The sequence below is a fragment of the Magnolia sinica genome, chromosome 4 (assembly GCF_029962835.1).
Source record: "Magnolia sinica isolate HGM2019 chromosome 4, MsV1, whole genome shotgun sequence".
NCBI classification, from domain to species: domain Eukaryota; kingdom Viridiplantae; phylum Streptophyta; class Magnoliopsida; order Magnoliales; family Magnoliaceae; genus Magnolia; species Magnolia sinica.
The window spans coordinates 18,791,294-18,810,938 of NC_080576.1; the positions used below are offsets into that span (position 1 = coordinate 18,791,294).

Below are 19,645 nucleotides of genomic sequence, written 5' to 3' on the forward strand. Positions count from 1 at the left end.
TGCGACTTAACTGAATCAGTCTCCCATGTACTTCTAAAACCGTAACCTGCTAACTTTAGTACAAGAGAAGGTGAGAAAAAGAAGAATAGACCAAAAATGATGTTAGATTAAGAGCAATAACCAAAGGATACCAGCCAAGGGCAATGAGATCCATGAAAGGTGAGGAAACTATTTTCATAATATTACATGATAATCAGTCTGAGAGCTTAGAGATAAAGGAACTATAAGCTCAAACAACATCCATGTCCATAGACACTTTGCAGGATTAGGATATTTGAAGAGAGAAGTTTTGAGAAAGATGACCTTTGGACCAGATCATATTACCAATAGACGTTTAAAAGTTTATGAAAGATACTAGGTTATTTTGGTTGACAAAATTGTTCAATAAAATTATACGATCAAAGAAAATGTTAGGAGAACGGAGGAAGAGTATCATGGTGCCCATTTCTGAGAATAATGATGATATACAGAGCTACACTATCATAGGATTTAACTTATGAACCATACTATAAAATTTTGGGAAAGAATGATTCAGCAAAGACTAATGCACGAAACAAATGTATCAAAAAATCATTTTGGTTTCATGCCAGAGAATATCTATCACTGAAGCTACCTTCTTACTTAGACAATTGAATGAGAAATACATGGAGAAGAGGAAAGATCTCTGCATGGTCTTTTTTTTTTTTTAGAGAAAGCTTACGATAAGGTCCCTAGAGAATAATCTGGTGTGTGTTAAGGAGAAGTTTCAAGGGCATAAATTGACATAATTAAGGATATGTATAAGGAAACAGTACAAATGAGAAGAATACTAATGGAGAGATGAGTTCCTTTTATTATTTTATTATTATTATTATTATTATTATTATTATTTTGTTGAAGAATTAAGAGACAAGTTCTCAATTACTGTAGGCTTGCTCTAGGGGTTGGCAATGAGCCCTTGCCTTCTTGCATTGCATTATGGATGAATTAACGAGGCATTTGCAGGAGGAGATCCCATGGTTTGTTGTTTGCAGATGACATAGTTTTGATTGACAAGATGACGGAGGGTAAACACAAAGCTAGATTTATGGAGAGATGCTTTAGAATATAAAGGATTTAAAATTAGTCCAACTAAAATAGAGTATATATAGTGCAATTTTAGTAACAACAAGAGTAGGAGCAGAGGGATTAGCGAAGTTTATTGACCAAAAAGTTTCCTAAAATGACCACTTTCGATATCTTGCGGGGTGGAAGAAATGGAGATGCGCCTCTGGAGTTTTATGTGATCGTCCTGTGTTACTCAAACTAGAAGGGAAATTTTATAGGATGGGGCAGGTAAGGAAAAACATGTCCATAAGATGAGTGCAAATGAGATGAGGATGTTGAGATGGATAAGTGGCAAGATAAGAAAGGATAGAATTAGAAATGAATGCATTCCAGGAAATTTAGTAGCACCAATGGGTAACAAGAAAAGGGAAAGTAGACTTTGATGGTTTGGTCATGTGCAATGGATACCGAGGACTGCACCAGTTAGAAGAAATGATTTCATACAAGTTTCAGGCTCTTAAAGGGCAACGGGAAGGCCCAAAAGGACATGGGTGGAGGTAGTAATGGCGTTAACTAGAGTTATGGTGGCCCCTGATAGAATGGAATGGAAAAAAAAAAGATTCTCTTTTCTTTCAAATGGGACAGAAAGAGAGTGACCTCAGATGATATGATGGCCATAGTCGAGATAAGGCTTAGATGATGATGATTATGTAGTCCATTGAAAAAGAAAGAGTGAAACTACATCTCTCTTCTTTTCTTTTCCTTTCTTTCTCCTTATCTGTTTTTCTTGGCAATATAACTATATTTCTTTCAAATGGGACAGAAAGACCTTCCTGGTCTCAAATTCTGTTTCCAGCATACCCAATGTGCAACTGCAAAATTTCTGCAAGAAAACTGTCATTCAAGACCCCAGGAAACCAAAGCAAATCTAGCTGCATGCTTAACCGTAATAAGAATACAATGTTCACCAATCTAAGATGCTAAAACATCTCAAATATCCTGATGGAAGAACCTCCAGCACGCGATTAGCCGCCAACTTTGCAGCATGGGCACCGATGCATGCTCCGATACATCCGGTCATTCTCACTTGCGTCAGTACTGGTTCAGAAGAGAGTGACCTCAGACGATATGATATGGTAACCATTCATGAAAAATAAAATGTTATATCACCAATATGCAGTATAAATATTAGAGGGCAAGATCCAGTAACATGGGGCAACGGTTATTATGGCCCCCGTATTGGCTCTTACGGCCGTTTTTATAGTTTTTGAAAAAACTATTATAGGGCCGTTACGGATGGTTTACGGCCGTTTCGACCCTATAACACGTAAGGGTTATGACCATTATCATTACCTAACGGCTGTTAGGTAACCGATTTTGAGTACCTTGGTTATATCACCAATATGCAGTATAAATATTAGAGGGCGAGATCTAGTAACATGGTTCTCATGAAAAAAGAAAAGAAAAGAAAAGAAAAGAAAAAAAAAAAAAGAAAGAGTAGAAAACATTAAAACATAATGCTCTTTTGAATAACAAATTTCAAAGTATACATCCCGTGAGAAAGACTGACACTGATTCACTAGCAGAGGTCAACCGGTATGTTCGATTTAGAGAAGACAGGCAATCTATGGCAGCAGCGGTTGGTAGGCACATGCTCAGGAAGGTTATGCAAATTTACACTACATTCAACAAAAAACAAAAAACAAAAAACAAAAAACAAAAAAACAAAAACAAAAACAAAATTGAAATCTCTAGAAGACAAACATAAATGACATTATTCACCACAAAAACAGAGAAGGAGTTGATATTTTACAACCCTGGGATTGCTGGTGACACAAAAGAAATGTAAAATGTCTGCAAAACTAACCCAAATTGCTCTCCAACAATCTAAATAGCCTGCTTCTAGAAACTACTGTTAGCTAGTAGAAGCGATATTTTTGCAAAGCTACCTATTGAAAGATGGTCACTCAATTGATATTCATGATCATGGCCATGTCTCCCAGCGATTTGGGGTGGACTTTATGAATCCTGTTTCACTGATTAATCATATAAACAGGATTATTGAAACAGGATTCCCTCATGGTTTTCATGACCGGTGGCCCATCCAATAGCCAGCCTCCTTTATTACCTGGGAACCAGAAGGTGCAATCGCTACAAGGGAGAGGTGTTTTCTTTCTCTGGCCGATGTGGTGTGATTGGACCCACATATGCTGGGACTCCTGTTTCTTTGCCAGGGTTTACGGATTTTAGCTAATTCCTTCCCTGGGGCCCTAGTGATGGATGGAGCACATAGAGCCATTATCAAGTGGCTCACCTCATGCGAGTACTGAGTTGTCCTTGGGAATATGCTTGTCCTTATTGCGTGCAGAAAGTTAGCACTCGTTACAGTGTTTTCTTTTCTTTTTTCTTTTTTGGAGCTGAATGAGGCGACTGGTTCCCTCGCTAAAGAAGCGAGTAATAAGAGGGTTGGTCATGATCAGCTCCTTTCCCCTCAAGTTGTTTTTGCCCTGTTGGAGCTTGGTTCCTTTTACAATAAATTCAAGTTATCATTGAAAAAGGAAAAGAAACAAAAGGAAAAGGAAAAAAAAAAAAAAAAAGAAGAAGAAAAAAGGTGTTTTGAAAAGGTTTGGTCCCGAGGCAATTCCATCCCAAACAAATATATATATATATATATAGCCGAATGCTCAGCTGCGCACCAGTTCGCACGGAACTCATGTGAACTTTTTTGAGAACTCATCATACGCGATTTGACTCCAAAATCTGAACGGTCCACATGAAGCAGCACCTCATGAAACCCACCCGGCCCAATTTTTACTTTGATCCAAAACTTTGGTGGGCCATGAAAAATAAAAACATTATCCTTCATTGATTTACATTTATCTTTGCTATGGCCCACCAGAATTTTAGATCAAGGTGAAAATTTGTCCTTTGAGGTTTCATGGGATTCTGCTTCACATGGATTCATTGCAACAGTGTTTCCATAACATCTCTCTCTCTCTCTCTCTCTCTCTCTCTCTCTCTCTCTCTCTCTCTCTCTCTCTCATATATATATTGAAGGTTAAAACACAGGATGCAACACGTCTCATGTAGAGGAAAGATGGGGAATGAAATAAAAACCATAGTAGAGTAACTAGAAATCTTAGTAGAATTGTTTAAATGCAATAGTGGTCAAGAAAACGAATTTGTTCAAGACATTATTAGAACAGCTACTCCGGTACCATTGAGCAAAGACACTATTATGATGCAGAAGTTGCAATGCAATAAACACCATGGACAGCTAACCAATCAATAACGGAATGCTGATCTTCCATGAGGTATTGGACAATGTTCAACACCATATTTTCTCAACCCAAAAAACTATACATATGGGACTAAACTTACTGGTGATCCAAATCATTTGCATTGGCCATGGTGGGTGAGAGATACCCAGAAATCTCCCACATCAGATGGTCCTAACCATCCGACTGGCCCATTAAATGTGGGCCATTGGTCGTAATCGCCCATTTCCATCGGATGGCTAAATCCACATAACAAGGAGAGATACTTGCATTGGCCCATCAAATGATGAGGTCCACAAGATGAATAGCTTAGGTTACTCAAAGGTGGGGCACATTGTTACCATTAATACAGAAAAGTAATTTTCTCAAGCATCATTTAATAACTCAAACTTGATGGCCATAGAAATGACTAATGAATGTATGAACAAAAGGTGACACATGGGGAAGCAGCAAAAAGCCTAAATCTTGACCTGTCAAAGCCACTGCATTGGACGAAAGAACAAAGACATCAATTATGAAAAGCACGGAAGATGGAAATTCCCAAACCTGTGAAATATCAATTCAAATACTTGAGTAAACTTCGATAAATAGAAAATGAATCAAATAGAAATGAAAGAAAGTAACTGAAAGTTCAACGTAATTCAGCACTTCATTCAAATGAAGTTACTGATAGATATCAAAGACTATGCAACCATATACCATCATGGCTATGAGAAAAATCTTGAAGTAGCTTGAAACAAGGATAGCCAGAAGAACATCTTTGTTCCTGAGCAATTGAACAAATAATAATAATCAAGTTCTTATAGACGAGAACCATTTGACTGAAGAAATAAAAGCATTTCATAATTTTCCTTTTCACATCTAATCATTTGAGAATTCCCAAAGTTCAAAGTGAATCTTATCAAACTGGTATTTGCAGGGATGGTTCAAGAAAGAAAGAAAGTTGAAATTTGTGCTTCAATTTCGAAATACAAAGAACAGCAACACCTGTTCTGTATCATCTGAAACCAAACACAGGAAAATATTTGTTCCTGAAAAAGTCCCATATGATGACCTAACCATCATACTCATTAACTCCTCGAATCTGCTGAAAAGCACAATCTTCTTTCTCTCGGAATCTAAAGAAATGTTTGATGAAACTACCCTTAGGTGACCACATCAATGTTGTCATATGTAAGCCATAGTTATGCCATCTCTCTCTCTCTCTCTCTTAAAATGACATCAATAAATTTATATATTGTTTTTTCACATTTTTTAGTATATGCATCCATTTGAGTAATTGTTTGTTGACCTGTTATAGTCTAATAGTCTAATAAAACTATAAACACCAATTCTGGTAGAGGTAGGAAATGATTTCCTAACACCCTGTGCAACTGTTTATGCCCACAGGACGTAAGTGCTGCACAAAGAGGTACAAAGGCTGACAAAGTGCTCGTTGACTGCCCACACCATACATCACAATGCTGCCTAATTGATCACCAAGGGATTTTTTGCTAGAGATTTGAGCTTTTGCAATCCCACCAGGTGAACACTTTATATCCAGTCTCATCCAAAGAAATATCTCAAGGACTGTTCCCTTTCATTTAGGTCACCCGGGTTGGACTCAAGATGGAGCCCGTCCCTTCTACCGGTGTTCAGCATAGAGCTTGCAGGCTGAACTTCTCACACGAGTCTAAGTTCGTGCTACTTGGTGCATAGTCTTCTCTTTTCTTTTTTCTTTTTTTAACATTGACAATTTATTCCTAAAAGGCCGAAGCCACAGATTTACAAGTATAAAATCAAAACAAACTTACACAACCCACCAACATTCTGGCAGATGATAAAATGATCTTTAATGCCTGCGCCCACTCCAATACATGAGATTTAGCCCTTTGGAAGACCTCCAAAACCTGCCCCTTACAATTCCTAAAACATTGGTCATTCCTCTCTGACCATAGAGCCCAGATACCTGCTAGCAAACTTAAAGGCCAAATTTTCCTCCCAATCTTTCCTATACCCCCACCATCCCACATCAAGAAGAAGTTACCAATCGACCTTGGTGACACCCAAGCAACTCTGAATAATTTGAAGTTGTCCCACATTTCTCTTGCAAACAAGCAATCGATAAATAAATGATCCACCGTTTCCTCGGCTCAAAGACATAAAAGGCATACATTCGGCATTATCAAACTTCTTCGGCGAAGTCCCAATCCAACCTTGCTCACATATAATCCAACCTTGCTAACATATAATCCAGCAAGTCCCAATCCACATGACTAGGCTTTTTCGATGTCTAGGTTGCAAACGAGACCTTTCGACTCTCTTCTATTATAAGAGTCCATACCCTCATTCGCCACCAAAACGTTATCCACTATCTGTCTTCCTTTCACAAACGCCCCTTGTGAATCTGAAATTGCCTCACCTAATAGCTCTAGCTTTTGGCAGAGTTATCTCTTCTTTTGAAAGATGTCCCAATAGAAAAAAGACTATTAGGTTTTAAAGCCCATTAAGGTCCTATCAGAAAAGAAGAAATGAGTACACTTGCTCGATCAACAATAATATAAGACAAGTGAAACTATGAAGTAAACCTAGAACAAGGTTATGGGCACGCACATCATTTATGAATTAACCCAATTTCAGTGCCCACAACTTGGTATCAAGAAAATAAAAAAAGATATTTTGCTGAAGAAATTTGAAATACATAGTTAAGAAACACAGTACCAATCCCAACCCAAGAAATTTGTCCACGGAATCAAATAGAGTGATGCGAAATCGCATATTTGTTCATCTAATTCCACTGATGTATTTTCAGCTCCATTCTTGCTCTACTAATGCATATCCCATGGACCAAATGCCATAGAGCAGTGAAAGTTCTCCAGATCGAAAATCCTTTTGCAAACTTAATGAACTGAGAAAGAGAACTGGTAGCAATTGTAAAAAGAACATCGTACAAATTAATATGAAGAGATTAAAGCTTTTACCAAATGACTTGAGATGACTTCATCAGAAATCTGGTCGCAAAAACTAAAAATCCAAAAAATGCAAAATTCCCTAATAAAATCTCCATCAACATCTGCAATGAAATATGGTGCAGAAAAAAAAAAAGTAAAAAGCAGAACACCCAAGACTATTAATAAAAAATAAATAAATAAATGAATAAATAATCATGCAAAGCTATTGCGTCACAATGAATAAGCTTACCTTTCCACATGCTGGAATTGATGACAAAGAACTTGTGGATGAAGCAAATTCTTCTTTACTATTGTTTGAAATCAGATGCCTGCCTTGAATTGCTAAGGTTGTTTATATACAACTAAATGAACATGAGAATCATCAAATAATTTTGCAAATGCTAAGAAAAAGGATACATGCATCTAAAAATAGATAACCGAAAATTGACTTCCACAATATACCCTGAAAAATCACAAAAGGAGGTTAGAAACTGAGCAACTTGAGCTGGAAATGTGTGATTCATTCATTATGACCAAAATAATGCAATTCCCATTCAATATTTTGAGGGAAGTGACCATGAAAACTTCAATATGAGACAGAACTTCAGCTTCAGTTTTATTACATCTTTAAGAATAGATCAATCTTGAAAAAGCAACTGCATTTTTCTACTACAAAACATACTTTTTTTTCGAACGATGATAAGATTTATTGAATAAAGGCCGACACCTAAAGTATTACACAAAAAGCAATACTTGGACCCCTTTTGCACATTTTCTTACGTTTATGCAACATGAAGTTGCATGCACATTCTTTTTTCTTTTTTTTTAATGAATAACAAATTTATTAAATAGGAACATCTGTAACATTAAAGAGAAGACCATGAACCCCTACCCTCTTTTGCAATAGAAAACAGAAACTGGCCACATCTAGTGCCCATCATGAAAAAGGGCCAGGCCAGCAAAAAGACAGGAAAAAAGCATTTACGAGGAAGAAATTTAATAGAGCAAATTAGAAAACTTCCATTTACTAGGAAAAAGCATGAGCCAGCAAAAAGACAGGTGCATTTTCAAAGAGCTCTATGGCATATTTGTTAAATGGTGGTGTAATTCCATTGAGGGCATTTTGTAATTTCTATGTAATATGAGGTTACTTCCGTCAAGTATGTAAGCCTTTTAGATGGGCTTGAGAAGATCTCTGGGATCATTCTAGATAAGCTTGGGAAGTAATGCAGGGGCATTTTCATACTAGGCTCGAGTGGGGTGGCCTGTGGGATACAGGGGCACACTCGGGGTGGGAGGCCCGAGTGAGGCAGGTGGCTCGTGTGAGGCGGAACCCATGTGATGTGGGGCCCACGAAGACGGTTTGGCTGAGATCTAACCTCTGGGATGTGGGGCCTGGGCTATGAGATAAAGGGATTAATTCACCATGCTCTATCAGTTCAAACTTTTAGAGCAAGTGGTTAATTGTCCTATATCAGGAAGATTTCTAGAATCTTCCTAGGTAAACTTCAGAAGCCTATAAATAACAAACCTTTAAACTCATTCCATTATTCAATAGAGACACAATTCACATGATTCAATGTTCTTTTCAATATCAAAACCAAGGAGATCTGCATAAATAAAAAAGAGGCAGCTTATGATGCTCAACAGAACAAACAGTGTTTTCTACTTGGCCAAGCAAATGTAAGGGCGAGACGCCTTTCGGTGATCCGGACTGTTCATTGCGTGGGCCGCATTATAGGTTTGCTGATGCTTACCTAAGGTAAGCGACAGCATTGGACCTCCCAACAACAACCCCACTTTTCAATAGCATAGGTCCCTGACAGCTATTCGAAAAGCAACAGGGGGCCTTTTGCCTTTTGTTAAGGTGGGTCTCATGGACCAGTCCTTCACAATGCGTTTAATGAATAAGTGAGCCACTTCTCTACAATTGTTAGGGGCTTGGATGAATGTAGCATACTCGATAATCTGTCCACCACAACTAGGATGGATAGCAAATTGAAGCTGCTCCTCCTTGTCCCTTCTCCGAGCCACAACTAGGATGGATAGCCTTTCGCCCTTTTTTTCTTTTTGGTATTCCTTCTCAAGCTTCTACTTCTTCCATTAAGGGAGATTCGAGAAAAGATGGAATAGGAAGACGTGTTTCCAGGACGAACAAGATATGGGTTGAGAAGTGGGAGTTTCAAAATTGGACAAGATTGGAATGGGCATAGGAACATGTATTGATGCACCAGATTGGCTAATGCTCCCAGGTTGATGCAATTCGTTCTCCATATCAAGATCTAGACACCATCGGTTTTGGATCCCTGACTGGTTGTAAAGCCGTATGCATTGCCAGTGACTGATCCAGTTGTGGGGACATAGGCACAGACAAAAGTAGCTGGCTGGAAGCAGTTCAAAATCCATATGTTTCTTTAGCTGTTCAAGTGAGGTAGCAGAGATAATGAGGAGACCAAAGCTAGAGATCACAATCAAACTGGAAAAGCTATTAATCTTCCTTCGGTAAACTCGATTTCCCAATATATTATTTCCAGAGGCTGCTTTCTCTCCCACTGGCAGGCAGAATTTACCTGATTCTGGAACCCTGACTGTGTGGCTTGGATGGCCATCATGACCAACAGACACAAAATCTCTCACCTTGAACCATCACAAGTGTCTACTCTTTGCTAAGCACATGTACTGTTTGAAAAAGGCATATGCTAACCTAATCCTAATTGAACAGGAAAGGCATCCCACCAGTCAAACAGATAAGATCATCTGGTCGGGGAAATTCATGGGCACAACACATCCATGATGGACCTACAAGATGAGCACTCTGGATAACCAAAAGATGGATTCCATGGTTGTTGGCCAAGAAAAAATTTGCTATTTTGGGCGACAGAGCATTGTACAATTATTCATAAAACAAAGCAAAGATGCTGATACATCCCCGTAGTTGCAGCGTCCTTAGAGTCTTAAGTTAGAAGGTGTCTAATGTTAGTATTGATTGGCTATTATTGGTAGGGAAATCTCTCTTAGATAGAGGAAGGCAAGACTTATTAAGGGCATTGTAACTCTTTGGGAAGTAATAAGAAAAACACAAATTCAGTCCATAGGAGGTTGGTTCCCCTATTAGTGAACCATTCTTCACTTATCTTTCTCCATTCTATTGTTTAAATTCAAAGAGTTATTCTCTAGATTAATATCTTTATAGGAATGTATCACATACAATAAAACAGCATGACTAGCATCTCTACAAATTGGGATTTCAATACTTGATACAAAGATTCTTTTCTATTAATCCTCTCATCTTTAGGAGTATTCTTCTGATCAAGTTTCATATACACTAGGACATTGCTGTATGAAACCCCCAAAAAGTTTCAAGGTTTTCATGGTTAACTTCTCCAGACTTCAGGGAATGCATAAACATACGATCTTCTAGGGCCGATTGAATTGGTAGAATTCTCATTTCTACTGTAGAAATGAAATCGTTTTCCTCATTTATGAGGTTTTCAGCCATTTGCAAAGACAAAGCTGAGGAAATCAATTTCCGTTTCCATGGTTTCCCTCAAAAAAGGGCAATTTCCATTTCCTCCAAAAAAAAAAAGGAAATGCTGATTTCCTCACTTTTTTTTAGATGACTCTTATTTTTTTTACCATTGACCTTTCCACATTTTCGCGGAAATCAAGCATGCTTAAACAAACAAGTTTAATTGGATTCTTTTAAACAGATTTCGATGTGACATTTTCCATTTCAAATCTACTTTTGCATTCCACCAATTCAAACAAGCCAATGTGCAAAGAATTGATCCAGCACCACTTCTTTTATTCTTTCAACAAATGGCAGCATCCTTGAAATGTACCAAAAAAAAAAACACCTGGTGGGCCCATCTAAGGATGGCCCATTAACAATTGCATACGATTGAAGGTAATTTTATTCACTTCAAATTTCATCGAGATAACCTAACATTATGTATGGGCAATTCCCCATATTTATAAGCTATGTAGAGAGCTTACTTTCCAACTGTTATGCAGATCTGGGCATTCCAAAATCAAATAGTAAACAAGTAATGAGACACTCACATCCACGCTAAACTACTCAAGATAAGGAACAAATATCAATAGGATCATACATCTGTCATGGGTATGGACGATGGAGTTGTATTCACAGTCATAAACAACTGTATGGCTGTATAAATTGTTAAATGTAACTTGAGAACAGAAAAGGAGAAGAAGAAGAAAGCAATGATTAGAAAGGAAAAGGGGGGAGAGGATTTTTCAATAACCTTTCCACCAAGTGAGACTTTATTTATGATCTCTCTTAATTACAAGAGATAGCTGAGACTGTGTACAACACTAAATAAATCATACACAACACATTTTACGCAAAACTATGATCTTTTGAAATCAGTCACACGTTTGATAGATGGGGCCCACTGGAGCTTTCCTCATCCACACAGGTAACTCGATTGCAGCAGTTTCCCTGGCTTCAAAAAAACTCTTCTGCGACTTTGAAACCAACATTATTCTTTGAATCTGGAAGACCGGAACATCATCGTAACATGTCTTCAGCTGCAATTGAGGGACTGTAATGACGAAGGCCTTCAATTAGCCCAGGTGTCGCTCGGATCAAATCAACCATTCTCGCGCTCTTACAGGCTCAGGTACATATGATGTCCTATAATAGTTTCCTTTTCTTCATATTGGCTTTGTGGGTTGCACAACTGGCATTATCACCTCCTGCATCCTTTCATCTTCCCATTGTGGATCCTTCCTCATTGCCTTGAAGGCAATATCTCTCCCCTCACGCATAAACGAGTAAGTGCTGGCGAACCTGCAACATTGCACATGGTGATTGTACAACCCCAGCTATCCTCAACAACACATGGCAAACCCATATTAGAGAAACTTCACACCAAATAAATTTTGACTAGTGTGGCCCCAATGAATAAGTCACCAGATATTGATGGCTGATTGGCATGGATCCCCATTCAAACAAAGTAACCTGTGAAGATTGTGGGTCCCTTTTCCGTAAGAAGCTTCAACTAATCAACCACTCTCTGAGATACTATATTTACATTGCTGTCATTATCAATGATTATTACCATTTTCTTTCCTTCAGAAGACACCTACGCACGGAGAGCACTGGAACACAGAAAATTGTTACCTGCTTCCTCATGAGCAGTGAATATGCATTGAACCATGAGTGAGAGATAAATGCTTTTATCTTTGATAGTATATGCCGCTTTATTTATGTCTTCCTCAGTAGACTCATCATTCTGCTACTCATTCTCTTGAGTAATAATCTTGAAGAGGTTCATCACAGTAGTTGAGGAATTTAGATGGACATATGGCAGAAACATGCCCTTTACATCCCACATTTAAAACATGTAACAGCGTTCCGTGCTCTTTTCTAGTCCCCCGCTTCTCGCACATTAGGACGAGGAGCTGGCGTGGTCTTTTGGCTCCCTCCATCAGTTATCATAGGTGCGAGCGGCTTTTCATTGACATGCCGTACTGCCAGAAGATGCAGGTTACTTCATGCAATGGTAAAAGACAGCTGATACCACCAGTGTTGTATCTAACAGCCAACTTTCAATGATACTCCTAAGCTCGTAGTGTGATCTGATAAGCCTCATCCATGCTATTCGGCTTAACTTGCCACTATCTCCTATCTTTCAAAAAAAAAAATTTTGACACCATCTCCCTCTGGATCTCCAGTTTTTACTCATTACACGATCGAGCAACTTGTTCCAATGCTTTTCCGAATAATTCACAATGAACCATCCAATCAGAGTATTTTTGTGTATATTCTTCAATGGTCATACTGTCTGACCACAATGAAAGGAAATCTTGAACTGTGAGTTTCGTAGTCTGAGGGTAGGAATCATTACTCTCTCAATTCAGCTTCAATAAAAGTCCACCAATTCAATGCAGATCCCTTAAGCTTTAACAGCAAAACTCGTAGCTTGACTTTGTCAGCCATTTGGCACCACTTCAACATAAATTTCCAATGATCGTAAGACATTCATGGAAGGCATGCATATCGAGGTTACCAATATAATCTTCAACTTCAATGTTAATGTGCCTTGTCAGGTCTTCTGTTTGAGGAGGTTGAGCATAATCAGGATAATCATGACATGGGGAGATGGATACCTTGGTCATTGCCGAGGGTATCCTTGCTGGGTCTTGTACTTGTAAACATAATTGGCATCATCTGAAACCCAGTTTGCCTAAGGGAAGGATTCCCAGACTCCATATATTCTTCAGTATTTCCCCTACTACAGTGTCAGAATTGTTCCTCCTACAATCCTACTTTCTTCTTCTAGTATGGACAACAGGCAATTTATCTAACTCATCTACTTACCAAATTGTTCCGTCGATTGTCGTATGGCTCTCAAAACATCACTCTGGTTCTCACTGGCCATCTTAGGACTACAAATGGTATTGGCTGGGGCTAGAGGACTGCCTAAAGAATAATCAAAGGACAACTAAGAGCTGTAAAACTAGGCAGGTTGTGGCCTGTAAACGGCCTGATTGTAAGCCAGAATTAAGAATTGTAGATGACAGGAAGAGGGGGGCTAAATTTAGGACTGATTTTGGGTTGAAAATAGAGGAATTTTTTGGCTGCCTGGTGCAGAGCGTAGGCTGACAGTTCAGGGACAGATTTGTGAACAAAGGTTAGGTTAAAATAGGGATTGGTATGGGGCTGTAATAGGTCAATTTGAGTTTAAAATAGGAAGGTTGACTGGCTGAGAGGGAGAGACTTAATGGCAGTTTAGGACAGTATGGACTGTTTGACAGCTTGGACTGTGACTTAATGGCTGTCAAAAGATGACAGAGAGCAGTACAATTGCTGAAAATTGGAAAATATCTGTAGAACCACATAAAAGAAAAATCTGCAAAAAAACTGCAATTTAGAGAGTCAGGTGAAAAAAAAAAAAACCCATTGCCCAACAGCACTTGCTCTTATGCCAAATTAATGCAACCTAGGGTCTAGTGGAAAACAGTTGCAGAAATTTGAACAATAAATACCAGATCCAGGCATTACATAATCAGAAATGGAGTAAAATCTAAGTGCAAATAATTCCCAGAAATTTCAGCATCTTCCCATTAAAAAAAAAAAAAAACATTTTTTTCAAGAGATGAAAAATATAAATTTATTCACTTCAAATTTTGTAGAGATAACCCAACCTTCCGTACTGGCCATACCCATAATTTTGTAGAGAGTTTACTTTCTAGCTGTTAAGTAGATCTGGACCTCCCACAATCAAATAGTAAACAACTAATGAATAGACTATGGACAATGGATTGGTATTCACAGCCATACACAACTGTATGGCTGTATAATTACCGAATAAATCGTATGCATAACACGCTTTGCACAAGATTACTATCTTATGCAATCAGATGGAGCTCACTTGGGCTTTCCTGACCCACACGTGCCTTGATTGCATCGGTATGGAACCATCATTTCAGGTTAGTAAAAATAACAATCCTGATAGCAAATTACCCATAATCCAGACCACATCAGGAATGGAGAATGTAGGGAGGTTGCCTTTTGAACCATGCATCCCACAGGCTCCATAACTGATTGGCCGCTGACCAAATACTGTAATTTTTTTAATCTATGTACATCTGGACCTAATGAATGAATTGTTCCAGTCTCATCCATGTATGCCAACTGTGTGGCAATGATATGGAGGCACCGTCTTCCATTCCTCTAGAAGCACTAGATCAGCTCCTGCGAATAAGATAATGCTCCCTATGGAATCTGGATCCTCAGACCCATTTCATTTCCACTGTCCGGCCACGAACGGACAGCTAGGATTGCATATACTGTGGGGTTTTGTACTGATCCACAGTAGGGCCCACAAGATGGATTCTCCGCATTCACTAACCATACAAACCATATGTACAGTAGAAAGGCAATAAACCATGACGAGTTCATCGATATATCCCAATCCAAGAAATGCCGCTAGGGAGCACGCAATCTTTATAGAAAGGATGAAAATTATGTTCCAATCTATATTAAAAATGAAAACATCGATTGAAATTCTACTAAGATTTCAACAGTACCTCGACACCAACTGCATCACGATGAAGAACATTGTAGAGCAAATGCCGGTACGCCTTCCGCTTATGCAAAATCAGATCGATTGAAAGAATCTGTAAGCCGAAATAACTGTCATTCCTTGACGGATCAAAATCGATAGAAATATAGAGAAAAAATGCAATAAACAGACACAAAAGAAGAAAGACAATATATCAAGGATCTGGAATTAGGGTTTTTTTTTTTCTTTTAGGGCTGATTCAACATACAGTGATATCGCATTCGATGTATTCATCTGCGACCGCCTTGCATTTATCCTAAAGAAGAATAAGAAGAAGAAAGATTTGTTTTTTAACAGTAATTTCAATGATTATCATAAAGAGGAAATGGAAGGGGTTTTATGTAATTTAAAGAATGGAAGGAGTGTTTTGTAACATACGCATTTCATCAATCGGATGTTTCCAGGGGAATATTGCAGCAGTAGCGTCTTCACCGGATTCCCGCAATGCACGCACCGTTTCTCCATTTCCCCTCTCCCTCTCTCTCTCTCTTTCTGCGATGGCAGAGGTTTAGAAGAGGGGAGCGGGTTAGTTGGGGTGGGATCCCTGATTGTGGGGCCCACCATGATGCATGTTTATTACATCCACGCCGTCCAACCGTTTTGATAGCACAAATTAGGGCGAGATTCCAAAAAAATGAAGCAGATCCAAATCTCAGTTGGACCATGCCACAGGAAACGGTGGTTATTGACCATTGAAAACTTCCTGTGAGCCACAAAAGTTTTGGATCAAGCTGATAATTGTGTGGGCCCTTCATCCAGGTCTTTGTGACCTTATCAAAAGGTTGGATGGAAAATAAATATTTCGGTGGCCTCATAAGTTTTTAATGGTAGGGATTCAATCACCACTGTTTCTTATGGTGTAGTCCACCTAAGATTTGAATTTCCTTCATTTCTAGCATCTTGCCATAAGATGAGCTGTCAAAACGGATGGACGGCGTGGATTTAAGGTACATAAATCACCATGGGCTTCACACCTGGGGATCCACCCACTTCGGTGGATCCCGGGATCCACGGAATTCGCGCCCGTACAAGAGGCCGAACAGTTAGAAAAGAAAGGCTAATGATCCACGTGCAATAGACAACTGTGGCCCACCAGATTAGTGGGCCATCCTCATTTACGTTAGATCTCACCCGATGAATGTCACGGGGTGGATCCAAATCTGGTGAGGCCCCTTCTTCATCTCACTGGCATGGGTCTGGTCCCAGCTCGCTCGGGCAGAGACAAGTGATACTTTTTAACACACGTGTGAGGGATCCAGACCATTCATCAAATCGTTGATAGAGAAAAATGGGCGCGGTTCGGGTGGATCCCTAACTGTGATGTATCTTCCTTACATCCACACCGTCCATCTATTTTGAAAGCTCATTTTAGGACATGACCCAAAAAAATATGAAGTAGATAAAAATCTTAGGTGGACCATATCACAGGAAACAGTAGTGATTGAATCCCCCATTAAAAACTTCATGGGGCCGCTGGAATGCTTATTTACCATCTAACCTGTTTATAAGGTCGCAAAGACCCGGGTTAAGAGACCGCACAAATATCAGCTTGATCCAAAACTTTTGTCACCAATGAGAAGTTTTTTATGGACGATTACCACTATTTCCTGTATTATGGTCTCCGAGATTTGGATCTGCTTCATTTTTTGGATCTTGACCGAAATTGAATTTTCAAAACGGATGAACGGCGTGGATATGAGGCATATACATCACGGTAGGCCCCATGGTCAGGGATCCCACCCAACTCGATGGATCCGGGCTGCGCCCGAGAAAAATGGACATTTGAAAATAAAAAGACCATCAGGCTGTATTCCATGGACCGGTGTGGCCAAATTTAGGAGTGAACGGTCATAATTTCTAAGCCGATCATGTGAACGGTTGGCCCTGAATCCTGCCGAGCTTTCAGGCCCAAGAAGTAAGCGAAAGCTATATCTCTGGCAGAGTGCGATGCAGGCACCATGATTACTTAGAAATCGCATAAGTGGCATACCAGTAGTAAAAATCAACCGTCCAAATTATGGTATTCTCTGCACATGTATAGCGAACCAAAACTTAAGCCAATTTGATTATTTATCTATCGGATTGGTGAACACTTATTGAACGGTTATAAATGAAAAATATCCAACGGTCGTGTCTCCACAAAATAATGTCCATGAATCAGCGATTATGATTCTTCAACCAGTCTGATCTTGGGCCTGTAACTTGACAACAACGGGTTGCACAATCTAGCCAGTTTAAATTGATTTTAGTGTATGTGACATATGCAATTTCTGAGTTACTGCGTATCAAGTGCAATACACAACCTGAGTATTAAATAACTCCTCAAGAAGTAATTAGGTTGGAGGCTAAAGACCTGTTAGGCTAGCCCAACGTTCTTTCACCAGTGGGCCGAACCACCCATCTAATGAGCCACCATCAGAAAAATGCAAAGAACGGTCATAGTCAACATATATGTCTGGCCCACCTGATCAGTGGACCAGATTAAGGGAAGACCTCAGAGCGCACGTACATGTTAGGCCCTTGGGATGATCTCACAGAAGCCAGTTAGGATATTCCAATCCAGAAGATTCTCGAGGAATCGGCATCTATTTTGTGGCCCATCAGCTCAACGGTTGGATTAACGAACGGTGGGCCCCACAAGAACGGAAATAAGCACTTCACCAAGATAATGCTTGCCGAGGCTTGATCCAAAGACGGGTATAGTGGGCTCTCGATTCTCCTTCTCCATAGACGTTGTGGCCCATTAGATCAATGGTCTGGAACTCTGGATCATGGAATGTACGTATCCTCGGGTGAAGCATCGTACACTTCCTATTCCTCCAATTTCGCACCACCTCTCATCTCTTTCTCGAGTTAGTTTTGCCTCTGTCGCGACTCAGTATCCATCGTATGTCCCTGCGCTCTGGGGCCCACATGCTGATTGATCCCATGATCGGAACTGTCCAAGTTGTGTATAATCTGTGTTATGTACTGTATACGGTTGGTTGCAGTCATCACTAACTATTCGTAAATTAAGAACAATTCAGAGAAGATTTTCAACGGCTCGATTTCAACTTTAAAATCAAAAGATGAAATTATCTACGAAGCACTAGCATCGGAATTTAGCTTATTTTAGGAGGTAAAGAGAAAATGGATGGTTCAAATCATACGATCATCTCAGCATGTAGGCCCCAAGTTAGTTTGCGACAGACATTGTTCCTGAGTCGCGACGGAGGCAAAACGAATTCCACCCGCGCGTTCTCTCTCCCTCTCTCTTTCTAACAACCTTGTTTTACGTAAATCGCGTTTTGAAGAATTCCACAAAGTAAAAAAATCCAACATCTCCCAACCACGGCCTTGGCCTCTGGCAAGAGACAGGAGCCAAACGCCTTCCCACACACGCACACCATTCCCCACACGCTTCTCCTCCTATCCCATGCTCCCACCACCACCCTCCTCCCACACATAACACATCCCAAAAAAAAAAAAAAAAGAAGAAAGAAAGAAAGAAAGAAATAAAGAAAGAGAGAGAAAGGCTACGGATGCTCCGACGCTTGGTCCAACTCCCTTGATCTTCGCCGTCCAACACAAATGCAGCAGACGCCGGAGAAACGATCAAGCGACCTGCGGATATGGATCGTCTCCTCTCTCTTTTTCCTATTCATACTGTCCGGCGGGACGTTCTTGGGGATGTACATCACCCACCCCGAGACAACAGACAATGGATGGTACCCAATCGCCGGCATGGTTCTCGTCGCCATCCCATGGTTTTTCTGGTTCATGACATTTGTGTACAGATGCTGTATAAAAGAGGAGATCAAGAAACGGGTCGGAGCATTACAGGCCACGAACGGTGGTGGAGCCGGCCCTGCCGCTGGTGCGACAGCATCCGGAGCTGATCCAACGGTTGAAGATTCTCTAGATGATGCTTGGCGAGTTGGGGTGGAGCCCCCAGGAAATGAGGGTCCGGACCGGGGTGAGGGGATGGAGAAGGGTAGGGACTCACATGATTCTTCTCGTACCTCACGTGAGAGTGAAATGCCATTAAATGTCACCATGTCAGCTTGAAATGGTCCAAAAATGGTTCATTGTATATTATCAGCCCCACCAAAAACATTTCTCGTTAGGTTTATTTTTCTTCTAAAAAATCTTGTGACTGGTGTATGAAATTGCACCACGTCCAACCACAGTTCCACACTCAAAGGGAGAGGGATATCTCATGCAGTTATCGTTTTGCCCAATTCGCTAGTTAGGAACATCAAGCATGTGTATTTATCATCACATGTGTCCCAGCGATTGTAGGACAATCCCAACCCTCTATGGTTCAAGATTTCAGATC

At 39.9% G+C, this 19,645-nt stretch overlaps 2 protein-coding genes across 3 annotated transcripts; one reads left to right on the forward strand and one right to left on the reverse strand.

Annotated features, from left to right (window-relative positions):
• Positions 1 to 1,843: 1,843 nt before the first annotated feature.
• LOC131242660 (protein ARV 2-like) lies at positions 1,844 to 15,842 on the reverse strand. 2 transcript variants are annotated; one of them, XM_058241440.1, is made up of 9 exons: positions 15,706 to 15,842; positions 15,536 to 15,583; positions 15,293 to 15,382; positions 7,652 to 7,697; positions 7,485 to 7,567; positions 7,265 to 7,356; positions 5,004 to 5,070; positions 4,775 to 4,850; positions 1,844 to 2,124 (listed from the first exon to the last, which is right to left on the reverse strand). In XM_058241440.1, the coding sequence occupies exons 1-9, from the start codon at positions 15,790 to 15,792 to the stop codon at positions 1,991 to 1,993; spliced, it is 723 nt and encodes a 240-aa protein (XP_058097423.1). In that variant the 5' UTR covers positions 15,793 to 15,842; the 3' UTR covers positions 1,844 to 1,990. The 2 variants fall into 2 exon arrangements, with proteins under 2 accessions (XP_058097423.1, XP_058097424.1); XM_058241441.1 differs by lacking the exons at positions 15,293 to 15,382; positions 15,536 to 15,583 and having other exon boundaries at positions 15,706 to 15,826.
• Positions 15,843 to 18,897: 3,055 nt separating this feature from the next.
• LOC131244065 (uncharacterized) lies at positions 18,898 to 19,374 on the forward strand. Its single transcript, XM_058243727.1, has one exon. The coding sequence runs from the start codon at positions 18,898 to 18,900 to the stop codon at positions 19,372 to 19,374; it is 477 nt and encodes a 158-aa protein (XP_058099710.1).
• The last annotated feature ends 271 nt before the right edge of the window (positions 19,375 to 19,645 follow it).

Coding starts and splice junctions, on each gene's coding strand:
- LOC131242660 (XM_058241440.1), bottom strand. CDS start 15,792: ATGGAGAAACGGTGCGTGCATTGCGGGAATCCGGTGAAGACGCTACTG. Junction 15,584..15,705: donor ACATCCGATTGATGAAATGC/GTATGTTACAAA, acceptor ATTCTTCTTTAG/GATAAATGCAAGGCGGTCGC. Junction 7,357..7,484: donor CAATTCCAGCATGTGGAAAG/GTAAGCTTATTC, acceptor ATTTCATTGCAG/ATGTTGATGGAGATTTTATT.
- LOC131244065 (XM_058243727.1), top strand. CDS start 18,898: ATGCAGCAGACGCCGGAGAAACGATCAAGCGACCTGCGGATATGGATC.